The following is a 13857-nucleotide window of genomic DNA, read 5'->3' as shown; positions in this document are numbered from 1 at the left end:
GTTCTAACACTAAACCATCACTAGGTTCTAATGCTAAACCATCACTAGGTTTTAATTCCATCAATAGGATCTAATGCTAAACCATCACTAGGTTTTAATTCCATCAATAGATTCTAATGCTATACCATCACTAGGTTCTAACGCCATCACTAGGTTCTATTGCCATACCATCACCAGGTTCTAATGCCATCACTAGGTTCTAATGCTATACCATCACTAGGTTCTTACGCTACACCATCACTAGGTTCTAATGCTATACCATCCCTCGGTTCTAACGCTATACCATCACTAGGTTCTTTCGCTATACCATCCCTCGGTTCTAACGCTATACCATCACTAGGTTCTAATGCTATACAATCGCTAGGTTCTATTGCTATACCTTCACTAGGTTCTAATGCCATCACTTGGTTCTAATACGATACCATCACAAGGTTCTAACGCTATACCATCACTAGGTTCTAACGCTATACCATCTCTAGGTTCTAATGCCATCAATAGGTTCTAACGCTATACCATCACTAGGTTCTAATGCTATACCATCACTAGGTTCGAACGCTATACCATCACTAGGTTCGAACGCTATACCATCACTAGGTTCGAACGCTATACCATCACTAGGTTCTAACGCTATACCATCACTAGGTTCTAACGCTATACCATCACTAGGTTATAATGCCATCACTAGGATCTAATGCCATCACTAGGTTGTAATGCCATCATTAGGTTCTAATGCCATCACTAGGTTCTAATACTAAACCATCACTAGGTTCTAACACTAAACCATCACTAGGTTCTAATGCTAAACCATCACTAGGTTTTTATTCCATCAATAGGTTCTATTGCTATACTAGGATCTAATAATAAACCCTCACTAGGTTCTAATGCTTAACCCTCACTAGGTTCTAATGCTAAACCATCACTAGGTTTTAATTCCATCAATAGATTCTAATGCTATACTAGGATCAAATGCTAAACCATCACTAGGTTCTAACGCCATCACTAGGTTCTAATGCAAAACCATCACTAGGTTCTTACGCTACACCATCACTAGGTTCTAATGCTATACCATCACTAGGTTCTAACGCTATACCATCCCTCGGTTCTAACGCTATACCATCACTAGGTTCTAATGCTATACCATCGCTAGATTCTATTGCTATACCTTCACTAGATTATAATGCTATACCATCACTAGGTTCTAATGCCATCACTAGGTTCTAATGCCATCACTAGGTTCTAATGCTATACCATCGCTAGATTCTATTGCTATACCTTCACTAGATTCTAATGCTATACCATCACTAGGTTCTAATGCCATCACTTGGTTCTAATACGATACCATCACAAGGTTCTAATGCTATACCATCACTAGGTTCTAACGCTATACCACCACTAGGTTCTAATGCCATCACTAGGTTCTAATGCCATCACTAGGTTATACTACTATACCATCACTAGGTTATAATGCCATCACTAGGTTCTAATGCTATACCATCACTAGGTTCTAATGCTATACCATCACTAGGTTCTAACGCTGTACCATCACTAGGTTCTAATGCTATACCATCGCTAGATTCTATTGCTATACCTTCACTAGATTCTAATGCTATACCATCACTAGGTTCTAATGCCATCACTTGGTTCTAATACGATACCATCACAAGGTTCTAATGCTATACCATCACTAGGTTCTAACGCTATACCACCACTAGGTTCTAATGCCATCACTAGGTTCTAATGCCATCACTAGGTTATACTACTATACCATCACTAGGTTATAATGCCATCACTAGGGTCTACTACTATACCATCACTAGGTTCTAATGCCATCGCTAGGTTATAAAGCCATCACTACGTTCTACTACTATACCATCACTAGGTTCTAATACCATCACTAGGTTCTTTCGCTACACCATCACTAGGTTCTTTCACTACACCATCACTAGGTTATAACGCTATACCATCACTAGGTTTTAATTCCATCAATAGGTTCTAATGCTATACCATCCCTAGGTTCTAACGCTATACCATCACTAGGTTCTAATGCCATCACTAGGTTCTAATGCTATACCATCCCTAGGTTCTAACGCTATACCATCACTAGGTTCTAATGCCATCACTAGGTTCTAATGCTATACCATCACTAGGTTCTAATGCCATCACTAGGTTCTAATGCTATACCATCACTAGGTTCTAATGCCATCGCTAGGTTCTAATGCCATCGATAGGTTCTAATGCCATGACTAGGTTCTAATGCCATCGATAGGTTCTAATACCATCACTAGGTTCTAACGCTATACCATCACTAGGTTCTAATGCTATACCATCACTAGGTTCGAACGCTATACCATCACTAGGTTCTAATGCTATACCATCACTAGGTTCTAACGCTATACCATCACTAGGTTCTAATGCCATCACTAGGTTCTAATGCTATACCATCACTAGGTTCTAATGCCATCACTAGGTTCTAACGCTATACCATCACTAGGTTCTAACGCTATACCATCACTAGGTTCTCAGCTCTCTCTCTCAGCTGTCTCTCTCTCTCTCAGCTGTCTCTCTCTCTCTCAGCTGTCTCTCTCTCTCTCTCAGCTCTCTTTCTCTCTTTCAGCTGTCTCTCTCTCTCTCAGCTGTCTCTCTCTTGCTCTCTCTCTCTTTCAGCTGTCTCTCTCTCAGCTGTCTCTCTCTCTCAGCTGTCTCTCTCTCGCTCTCTCTCTCAGCTGTCTTCTTCTCTCTCAGCTCTCTCTCTCTCTCTCTCTCTCAGCTCTCTCTCTTCTCTCTCAGCTGTCTCTCTCAGCTGTCTCTCTCTCTCAACTGTCTCTCTCAGCTGTCTCTCTCTCTCAGCTGTCTCTCTCTCAGCTGTCTCTCTCTCAGCTGTCTCTCAGCTCTCTCTCTAGCTCTCTCTCAAGATGTCTCTCTCTCTCAGCTGTCTCTCTCTCTCTCAGATGTCTCTCTCTCTCAGCTGTCTCTCTCTCTCAGCTGTCTCTCTCTCTCTCTCTCAGCTCTCTCTCTCTCTCAGCTGTCTCTCTCTCTCTCAGCTCTCTCTCTCAGCTGTCTCTCTCTCAGCTGTCTCTCTCTCTCTCTCAGCTCTCTCTTGCTCTCTTCTCTGTCTCTCTCAGATGTCTCTCTCTCTCTCAGCTGTCTCTGCTCTCTCAGCTGTCTACTCTCTCTCAGCTGTCTCTCTGCCATCTCTCTCAGCTGTCTCTCTCTCTCTCTCAGCTGTCTCTCTCTCTCTCAGCTGTCTCTCTCAGCTGTCTCTCTCTCAACTCTCTCAGCTGTCTCTTCTCTCAGCTGTCTCTCTCTCTCAGCTGTCTCTCAGCTGTCTCTCTCTCTCAGCTGTCTCTCTCTCAGCTGTCTCTCTCTCTCAGCTGTCTCTCTCCTCTCTCAGCTTCTCTCTCTCTCTCAGATGTCTCTCTCTCTCTCAGCTGTCTCTCTCTCTCTCAGCTGTCTCTCTCTCTCTCAGCTGTCTTCTCTCTCTCAGCTGTCTCTCTCTCAAGCTGTCTCTCTCTCTCAGCTGTCTCTCTCTCTATCCACAGCTGTTCTCTGCCTCAGCTGTCTCTCAGCTGTCTCTCTCTCTTCTCTCTGCTGTCTCTCTCTCAGCTGTCTCTCTCTCTCTCTCTCTCAGCTGTCTCTCTCTCTCTCTCTCTCAGCTGTCTCTCTCTCTCTCAGCTGTCTCTCTCTCACTCTTTAGCTGTCAGAGCTGTCTCTCTCTCTCTCAGCTGTCTCTCTCAGCTATCCTCTCAGCTGTCTTCTCTCAGCTGTCTCTCTCAGCTGTCTCTCTCTCTCTCAGCTGTCTCTCTCAGCTCTCTCTCTCTCAGCTCTCTCTCTCTCTCTCTCTTCTCTCAGCTGTCTCTCTCTCAGCTGTCTCTCTCTCTCTCTCTCTCTCAGCTGTCTCTCTCTCTCAGCTGTCTCTCTCGCTCTCTCTCTCAGCTGTCTCTCTCAGCTGTCTCTCTCTCTCAGCTGTTCTCTCTCTAGCTCTCTCTCAGCTAGTCTCTCTCAGCTCTCTCAGCTGTCTCTCTCTCTCTCTCTCTCTCTCTCTCAGCTGTCTCTCTCTCTCTCAGCTCTTCAGCTGTCTCTCTCAGCTGTCTCTCTCTCTCTCTCAGCTGTCCTCTCTCTCATCACTCAGCTGTCTCTCACTCAGCTGTCTCTCTCAGCTGTCTCTTCTCTCTCTCAGCTGTCTCTCTCTCTCTCAGCTGTCTCTCTCTCTCTCAGCTCTCTTTCTCTCTTTCAGCTGTCTCTCTCTCTCTCAGCTCTCTCTCTCTCTCTCTCTCAGCTGTCTCTCAGCTCTCTCTCTCTCAGCTGTCTCTCTCTCTCTCTCTCTCAGCTGTCTCTCTCTCTCTCTCTCTCTCAGCTGTCTCTCTCTCTGCTCTCTCAGCTGTCTCTCTCTCTCAGCTGTCTCTCTCAGCTGTCTCTCTCTCTCAACTGTCTCTCTCTCAGCTGTCTCTCTCTCAGCTGTCTCTCTCTCTCTCTCTCTCTCAGCTGTCTCTCAGCTGTCTCTCTCTCTCTCTCAGCTGTCTCTCTCTCTCTCAGCTGTCTCTCTCTCTCTCTCTCTCTCTCTCTCTCTCAGCTGTCTCTCTCTCTCAGCTGTCTCTCTCTCTCTCTCAGCTGTCTCTCTCTCTCTCTCAGCTGTCTCTCTCTCTCTCAGCTGTCTCTCTCTCTCTCTCAGCTGTCTCTCTCTCTCAGCTGTCTCTCTCTCTCTCTCAGCTGTCTCTCTCTCTCAGCTGTCTCTCTCTCTCTCTCTCAGCTGTCTCTCTCTCAGCTGTCTCTCTCTCTCTCAGCTGTCTCTCTCTCTCTCTCAGCTGTCTCTCTCAGCTCTCTCTCTCTCAGCTGTCTCTCTCTCTCTCAGCTGTCTCTCTCTCTCTCTCTCTCTCTCTCAGCTGTCTCTCTCTCTCTCAGCTGTCTCTCTCTCTCTCAGCTGTCTCTCTCAGCTCTCTCTCTCAGCTGTCTCTCTCTCTCTCTCAGCTGTCTCTCTCTCTCTCAGCTGTCTCTCTCTCTCAGCTGTCTCTCTCTCTCTCTCTCTCTCTCTCTCTCTCTGTCTCTCTCTCTCAGCTGTCTCTCTCTCTCAGATGTCTCTCTCTCAGCTGTCTCTCTCTCTCTCAGCTGTCTCTTCAGCTGTCTCTCTCTCTCAGCTGTCTCTCTCTCAGCTGTCTCTCTCTCTCTCAGCTGTCTCTCTCTCTCTCAGCTGTCTCTCTCTCTCTCAGCTGTCTCTCTCTCAGCTGTCTCTCTCTCTCTCAGCTGTCTCTCTCTCTCTCAGCTGTCTCTCTCTCTCTCAGCTGTCTCTCTCTCTCTCTCAGCTGTCTCTCTCTCTCAGCTGTCTCTCTCTCTCTCAGCTGATGTCTCTCTCTCTCAGCTGTCTCTCTCTCAGCTGTCTCTCTCTCTCAGATGTCTCTCTCTCTCAGCTGTCTCTCTCTCTCTCAGCTGTCTCTCAGCTGTCTCTCTCTCAGCTGTCTCTCTCTCTCAGCTGTTCTCTCTCTCTCTCTGTCTCTCTCTCAGCTCTCTCTCTCTCTCTCAGCTGTCTCTCTCTCTCTCAGCTGTCTTCTCTTCAGCTGTCTCTCTCTCTCTCAGCTGTCTCTCTCTCTCAGCTGTCTCTCTCTCAGCTGTCTCTCTCTCTCTCTCAGCTGTCTCTCTCTCTCTCAGCTGTCTCTCTCTCTCTCTCTCAGCTCTCTCTCTCTCTCTCTCAGCTGTCTCTCTCTCTCTCAGCTGTCTCTCTCTCTCTCTCTCTCTCAGCTGTCTCTCTCTCTCTCAGCTGTCTTCTCAGCTGTCTCTCTCTCTCTCAGTCTGTCTCTCTCTCTCTCTCAGCTGTCTCTCTCTCAGCTGTCTCTCTCTCTCAGCTCTCTCTCTCTCTCTCAGCTGTCTTCTCTCTCTCTGTATCTCAGCTATCTCTCTCTCTCTCAGCTGTCTCTCTCTCTCTCTCTCAGCTGTCTCTCTCTCTCTCAGCTGTCTCTCTCTCAGCTGTCTCTCTCTCTCAGCTGTCTCTCTCTCTCAGCTGTCTCTCTCTCTCTCAGCTGTCTCAGCTGTCTCAGCTGTCTCTCTCAGCTGTCTCTCTCTCTCAGCTGTCCTGTCTCTCAGCTGTCTCTCTCTGTCTCTCTCTCAGCTGTCTCTCTCTCAGCTGCTCTCTCAGCTGTCTCTCTCTCTCTCTCTCAGCTGTCTCTCTCTCAGCTGTCTCTCTCTCTCAGCTGTCTCTCTCTCTCTCAGCTGTCTCTCTCTCAGCTGTCTCTCTATCTCTCAGCTGTCTCTCTCTCTCTCTCTCAGCTGTCTCTCTCTCTCTCTCAGCTGTCTCTCTCTCTCTCTCAGCTGTCTATCTATATAGCTGCTCTCAGCTGTCTGTCTCTCTCAGCTCTCAGCTGTCTCTCTCTCAGCTGTCTATCTCTCTCAGCTGTCTCTCTCTCTCTCAGCTGTCTCTGTCTCTCTCTCTGCTGTCTATCTCTCTCAGCTGTCTCTCTCTCTCTCAGTCTCTCTCTCAGCTGTCTCTCTCTCTCTCAGCTGTCTCTCTCTCAGCTGTCTCTCTCTCTCTCTCTCAGCTGTCTCTCTCTCTCTCTCTCAGCTGTCTCTCTCTCTCTCAGCTGTCTCTCTCTCTCAGCTGTCTCTCTCTCTCTCAGCTGTCTCTCTCTCTCTCAGCTGCTGTCTCTCTCTCTCTCAGCTGTCTCTCTCTCTCAGCTGTCTCTCAGCTGTCTCAGCTCTCTCTCTCTCAGCTGTCTCTCTCTCAGCTGTCTCTCTCTCTCAGCTGTCTCTCTCTCTCAGCTGTCTCTCTCTCAGCTGTCTCTCTCTCTCTCTCTCAGCTGTCTCTCTCTCTCTCAGCTGTCTCTCTCTCTCTCAGCTGTCTCTCTCTCTCAGCTGTCTCTCTCTCTCTCCTGTCTCTCTCTCTCTCAGCTGTCTCTCTCTCTCTCTCTCTCTCTCTCTCTCAGCTGTCTCTCTCTCTCTCTCTCTCTCTCAGCTGTCTCTCTCTCTCAGCTGTCTCTCTCTCAGCTGTCTCTCTCTCAGCTGTCTCTCTCTCTCAGCTGTTTCTCTCTCTCAGCTGTCTCTCTCTCTCTCTCTCAGCTGTCTCTCTCTCTCTCAGCTGTCTCTCTCTCTCTCAGCTGTCTCTCTCTCTCTCAGCTGTCTCTCTCTCTCTCTGTCTGTCTCTCTCTCTCTCTCTCAGCTGTCTCTCTCTCTCAGCTGTCTCTCTCTCTGCTGTCTCTCTCTCAGCTGTCTCTCTCTCTCTCAGCTGTCTCTCTCTCTCTCTCTCTCAGCTGTCTCTCTCTCTCTCAGCTGTCTCTCTCTCTCAGCTGTCTCTCTCTCAGCTGTCTCTCTCTCTCTCAGCTGTCTCTCTCTCTCAGCTGTCTCTCTCTCTCAGCTGTCTCTCTCTCTCTCAGCTGTCTCTCTCTCTCTCTCTCTCAGCTGTCTCTCTCTCTCTCTCTCTCAGCTGTCTCTCTCTCTCTCTCTCTCAGCTGTCTCTCTCTCTCAGCTGTCTCTCTCTCTCTCTCTCTCAGCTGTCTCTCTCTCTCTGTCTCTCTCTCAGCTGTCTCTCTCTCTCTCAGCTGTCTCTCTCTCTCTCTCAGCTGTCTCTCTCTCTCAGCTGTCTCTCTCTCTCAGCTGTCTTCTCTCTCTCTCTCTCTCAGCTGTCTCTCTCTCTCTCAGCTGTCTCTCTCTCTCAGCTGTCTTCTCTCTTCAGCTGTCTCTCTCTCTCTCTCTCAGCTGTCTCTCTCTCTCAGCTGTCTCTCTCTCTCTCAGCTGTCTCTCTCTCTCAGCTGTCTCTCTCTCTCTCTCTCAGCTGTTTCTCTCTCTCAGCTGTCTCTCTCTCAGCTGTCTCTCTCTCTCTCTCAGCTGTCTTCTCTCTCCCAGCTGTCTCTCTCTCTCTCAGCTGTCTCTCTCTCAGCTGTCTCTCTCAGCTGTCTCTCTCTCTCTCTCAGCTGTCTGTCTCTCTCTCTCTGTCTCTCTCTCTCTCAGCTGTCTCTGTCTCTCAGCTGTCTCTCTCTCTCAGCTGTCTCTCTCTCTCAGCTGTCTCTCTCTCTCTCAGCTGTCTCTCTCTCTCTCAGCTGTCTCTCAGCTGTCTCTCTCAGCTGTCTCTCTCTCTCTCTCACTGTCTCTCTCTCTCAGCTGTCTTCTCTCTCAGCTGTCTCTCTCTCTCTCAGCTGTCTCTCTCTCTCTCTCAGCTGTCTGTCTCTCTCTCTCTCAGCTGTCTGTCTCTCTCTCTCAGCTGTCTGTCTCTCTCAGCTGTCTCTCTCTCAGCTGTCTCTCTCTCTCAGCTGTCTCTCTCTCTCAGCTGTCTCTCTCTCTCAGCTGTCTCTCAGCTCTCTCTCTCAGCTGTCTCTCTCTCTCTCTGCTGTCTCTCTCTCTCAGCTGTCTCTCTCTCTCTCTCAGCTGTCTATCTCTCTCAGCTGTCTCTCTCTCTCTCTCAGCTGTCTATCTCTCAGCTGTCCCTCTCTCTCAGCTGTCTCTCTCTCTCTCAGCTGTATCTCTCTCAGCTGTCTCTCTCTCTCCAGCTGTCTCACTCTCGAGCTGTCTGTCTCTCTCAGCTGTCTCTCTCAGCTGTCTCTCTCTCTCAGCTGTGTCTCTCTCTCTCAGCTGTCTCTCTCTCTCCAGCTGTCTCTCTCTCAGCTGTCTCTCTCTCTCAGCTGTCTCTCTCTCAGCTGTGTCTCTCTCTCTCAGCTGTCTCTCTCTCTCTCAGCTGTCTCTCTCTCTCTCTCAGCTGTCTCTCTCTCTCTCTCAGCTGTCTCTCTCTCTCTCTCTCAGCTGTCTCTCTCTCTCAGCTGTCTCTCTCTCTCTCAGCTGTCTCTCTCTCTCTCTCTCAGCTGTCTCTCTCTCTCTCTCAGCTGTCTCTCTCTCAGCTGTCTCTCTCTCTCTCTCTCAGCTGTCTCTCTCTCTCTCAGCTGTCTCTCTCTCTCTCAGCTGTCTCTCTCTCTCTCAGCTGTCTCTCTCTCTCTCAGCTGTCTCTCTCTCTCTCAGCTGTCTCTCTCTCTCTCTCTCTCAGCTGTCTCTCTCTCTCAGCTGTCTCTCTCTCTCAGCTGTCTCTCTCTCTCAGCTGTCTCTCTCTCTCTCAGCTGTCTCTCTCTCTCTCTCTCTCTCAGCTGTCTCTCTCTCTCTCAGCTCTCTCTCTCAGCTGTCTCTCTCTCTCAGCTGTCTCTCTCTCTCCTCAGCTGTCTCTCTCTCTCTCTCTCTCAGCTGTCTCTCTCTCTCTCAGCTGTCTCTCTCTCTCTCTCTCTCTCTCTCAGCTGTCTCTCTCTCTCTCTCAGCTGTCTCTCTCTCTCTCAGCTGTCTCTCTCTCGCTCTCAGCTGTCTCTCTCTCGCTCTCAGCTGTCTCTCTCTCTCTCTCTCTCAGCTGTCTCTCTCTCTCTCAGCTGTCTCTCTCTCTCTCTCAGCTGTCTCTCTCTCTCTCTCAGCTGTCTCTCTCTCTCTCAGCTGTCTCTCTCTCTCAGCTGTCTCTCTGTCAGCTGTCTCTCTCTCTCTCTCAGCTGTCTCTCTCTCAGCTGTCTCTCTCTCTCAGCTGTCTCTCTCTCTCTCTCTCAGCTGTCTCTGAAGTCTGTCTGTGTATCTGTGTGTCTGTAGATGCTGACAGACGGTCTGTGTCGACCATGAACCTTTCCAAACATGCAGCTGATCCAGTTATAACCAAGAGACTGTCCTACTCCTCTGCCACACTCTTACACTCTCCAGACAGAGGTAAACACACACACATTGTCATATTCTCCAGCTCACTCTCGCTACAGTGTCTGTAAAAGTCTGTGACATCTATAAAGAAAGTTTCCACCCGAAAACTATATTTTGGGATTTGTTTCATTGGTCCATTGTTGACAAGTTTTCAACATAATGTAACTTTCTACACAAATCATCCCTGTATGATATATTTATTTAGCATTATATGATTCTGCGTTTCGCAGATTTGATTTGTCAACCATGAACTAATGAAACAAATACTGGGTCATGTTGTCCTGCTGATAGTCTCCTGTCCTCCTCTCCCAGACTGGGTCATGTTGTCCTGGTCCTTAGCTGATAGTCTCCTGTCCTCCTCTCCCAGGCTGGGTCATGTTGTCCTGCTGATAGTCTCCTGTCCTCCTCTCCCAGACTGGGTCATGTTGTCCTGGTCCTTAGCTGATAGTCTCCTGTCCTCCTCTCCCAGACTGGGTCATGTTGTCCTGGTCCTTAGCTGATAGTCTCCTGTCCTCCTCTCCCAGACTGGGTCATGTTGTCCTGGTCCTTAGCTGATAGTCTCCTGTCCTCCTCTCCCAGACTGGGTCATGTTGTCCTGCTGATAGTCTCCTGTCCTCCTCTCCCAGACTGGGTCATGTTGTCCTGCTGATAGTCTCCTGTCCTCCTCTCCCAGACTGGGTCATGTTGTCCTGGTCCTTAGCTGATAGTCTCCTGTCCTCTCTCCCAGACTGGGTCATGTTGTCCTGGTCCTTAGCTGATAGTCTCTGTCCTCCTCTCCCAGACTGGGTCATGTTGTCCTGGTCCTTAGCTGATAGTCTCCTGTCCTCCTCTCCCAGACTGGGTCATGTTGTCCTGGTCCTTAGCTGATAGTCTCCTGTCCTCCTCTCCCAGACTGGGTCATGTTGTCCTGGTCCTTGAGCTGATACTCTCCCAGACTCTGTTGTCCTGTGTCCATATTGTCTCCCAGACTGTCTGTGTGTGTCCTGTGTTCGTCTCCCTAGTCCTCCTCTCCCAGACTGGTGAAGTCATGTGTTGTCCAGCTGATAGTCTCCTGTCCTCCTCTCCCAGACTGGGTCATGTTGTCCTGGTCCTTAGCTGATAGTCTCCTGTCCTCCTCTCTCCCAGACTGTGGTCCTCAGACTGGGTCAGGGGGTTAGTGGTTAGGCTGGTAATGGGGTTAGTCTCCATGACTGGTCTCCCAACAGGGTCATGTTGTCCTGTCCTTAGGACTGGTAATAACAGGGTCTTAGTGGTTCCCAGACTGGTCATGTAATAACAGGGGTTAGTGATAGACTGGTAATAACAGGGGTTAGTGGTTAGACTGGTAATAACAGGGGTTAGTGGTTAGACTGGTGGTAATAACAGGCTCTCCCAGAGGTTAGTGGATAACAGAGACTGGGTCTGTTGTAATAACAGGGGGTTAGTAGTTGGACTGGTAATAACAGGGGTTAGTGTTTATACTGGTAATAACAGGGGTTAGTGGTTAGACTGTCCTAACTTAGTCCCCAGACTGGGTAATATGTTGTCCTGGTCCTTAACTGGGGTTAGTGGTTGGACTGGGTCATGGTAATAACAGGGGTTAGTGGTTAGACTGTGTAATAACAGGGGGTTAGTGGTTAGACTGGTAATAACAGGGGGTTAGTGGTTGTCTGGTAATAACAGTCTCCTGGTTAGACTGGTAATAACAGACTTAGTGGTTATGACTGGGTAATAACAGATGGTTAGACTGGTAATAACAGGGGTTAGTGGTTGTCCTGGTAATAACAGGGGGTTAGTGGTTAGACTGGTAATAACAGGGGTTAGTGGTTGTCCTGGTAATAACAGGGGTTAGTGGTTAAACTGGTAATAACAGGGGGTTAGTGGTTAGACTGGTAATAACAGGGGTTAGTGGTTAGACTGGTAATAACAGGGGGTTAGTGGTTGGACTGGTAATAACAGGGGTTAGTGTTGACTGGTAATAACAGGGGTTAGTGGTTAGACTGGTAATAACAGGGGGTTAGTGGTTAGACTGTGGTAATAACAGGGGTTAGTGGTTAGACTGGTAATAACAGGGGTTAGTGGTTAGACTGGTAATAACAGGGGGTTAGTGGTTAGACTCCTAATAACAGGGGGTTAGTGGTTAGACTGGTAATAACAGGGGTTAGTGGTTGGACTGGTAATAACAGGGGTTAGTGGTTAGACTGGTAATAACAGGGGGTTAGTGGTTGTCCTGGTAATAGGGGTTAGTGGTGGTGGTAATAACAGGGGGTTAGTGGTTAGACTGGTAATAACAGGGGTTAGTGGTTGTCCTGGTAATAACAGGGGGTTAGTGGTTAGACTGGTAATAACAGGGGGTTAGTGGTTCCTGGTAATAACAGGGGTTAGTGGTTAGACTGGTAATAACAGGGGTTAGTGGTTAGACTGGTAATAACAGGGGTTAGTGGTTAGACTGGTAATAACAGGGGTTAGTGGTTAGTCTGGTAATAACAGGGGTTAGTGATTAGACTGGTAATAACAGGGGTTAGTGGTTAGACTGGTAATAACAGGGGTTAGTGGTTAGTCTGGTAATAACAGGGGGTTAGTGTTAACTGGTAATAACAGGGGGTTAGTGGTTAGACTGGTAATAACAGGGGTTAGTGGTTAGACTGGTAATAACAGGGGGTTAGTGGTTGTCCTGGTAATAACAGGGGGTTAGTGGTTAGACTGGTAATAACAGGGGGTTAGTGGTTGGACTGGTAATAACAGGGGTTAGTGGTTAGACTGGTAATAACAGGGGTTAGTGGTTAGACTGGTAATAACAGGGGGTTAGTGGTTAGACTGGTAATAACAGGGGTTGTTAGTGGTTAGACTGGTAATAACAGGGGTTAGTGGTTAGACTGGTAATAACAGGGGTTAGTGGTTGGACTGTGGTAATAACAGGGGTTAGTGGTTAGACTGGTAATAACAGGGGTTAGTGGTTGGTAATAACAGGGGTTAGTGGTTAGACTGGTAATAACAGGGGTTAGTGGTTAGACTGTGGTAATAACAGGGGTTAGTGGTTAAACTGGTAATAACAGGGGTTAGTGGTTAGACTGGTAATAACAGGGGTTAGTGGTTAGACTGGTAATAACAGGGGTTAGTGGTTGGACTGGTAATAACAGGGGTTAGTGGTTAGACTGGTAATAACAGGGGGTTAGTGGTTATACTGTGGTAATAACAGGGGGTTAGTGGTTAGACTGGTAATAACAGGGGGTTAGTGGTTGGACTGGTAATAACAGGGGTTAGTGGTTGGACTGGTAATAACAGGGGGTTAGTGTTTAGACTGGTAATAACAGGGGTTAGTGGTTAGACTGGGTAATAACAGGGGTTAGTGGTTAGACTGGTAATAACAGGGGTTAGTGGTTGGACTGGTAATAACAGGGGGTTAGTGGTTAGACTGGTAATAACAGGGGTTAGTGGTTGGACTGGTAATAACAGGGGTTAGTGGTTAGACTGGTAATAACAGGGGGGTTAGTGGTTAGACTGGTAATAACAGGGGGTTAGTGGTTAAACTGGTAATAACAGGGGTTAGTGGTTAGACTGGTAATAACAGGGGTTAGTGGTTAGACTGGTAATAACAGGGGGTTAGTGGTTAGACTGGTAATAACAGGGGTTAGTGGTTGGACTGGTAATAACAGGGGTTAGTGGTTAGACTGGTAATAACAGGGGTTAGTGGTTAGACTGGTAATAACAGGGGGTTAGTGGTTAGACTGGTAATAACAGGGGTTAGTGGTTAGACTGGTAATAACAGGGGTTAGTGGTTGGACTGGTAATAACTTAGTGGTTAACTGGTAATAACAGGGGGTTAGTGGTTAGACTGGTAATAACAGGGGTTAGTGGTTAAACTGGTAATAACAGGGGGTTAGTGGTTAGACTGGTAATAACAGGGGGTTAGTGGTTAGACTGGTAATAACAGGGGGTTAGTGGTTAGACTGGTAATAACAGGGGGTTAGTGGTTAGACTGGTAATAACAGGGGGTTAGTGGTTAGACTGGTAATAACAGGGGGTTAGTGGTTAGACTGGTAATAACAGGGGTTAGTGGTTAACTGGTAATAACAGGGGGTTAGTGGTTAGACTGGTAATAACAGGGGTTAGTGGTTAGACTGGTAATAACAGGGGTTAGTGGTTGAACTGGTAATAACAGGGGGTTAGTGGTTAGACTGGTAATAACAGGGGTTAGTGGTTAAACTGGTAATAACAGGGGTTAGTGTTTAGACTGGTAATAACAGG

General features: G+C 47.9%; 1 protein-coding gene across 1 annotated transcript in view; it reads left to right on the top strand.

Annotated features, from left to right (window-relative positions):
- The window catches only part of LOC135574640 (ensconsin-like), a 74173-nt gene extending 63520 nt beyond the window's left edge, over positions 1-10653 (top strand). Inside the window, exons 8-9 of the mRNA XM_065026089.1 lie at positions 9529-9642; positions 10598-10653. Of these exons, the coding sequence (XP_064882161.1) occupies positions 9529-9642; positions 10598-10653 (170 nt within the window). The remainder of the gene's footprint in view (positions 1-9528; positions 9643-10597) is intronic.
- The last annotated feature ends 3204 nt before the right edge of the window (positions 10654-13857 follow it).

This window comes from Oncorhynchus nerka, linkage group LG13 (genome assembly GCF_034236695.1).
Source record: "Oncorhynchus nerka isolate Pitt River linkage group LG13, Oner_Uvic_2.0, whole genome shotgun sequence".
Classification (NCBI taxonomy): domain Eukaryota; kingdom Metazoa; phylum Chordata; class Actinopteri; order Salmoniformes; family Salmonidae; genus Oncorhynchus; species Oncorhynchus nerka.
The sequence above is the reverse complement of the archived record's forward strand: the minus strand, read 5'-3'. Positions and strand labels throughout refer to the sequence as shown.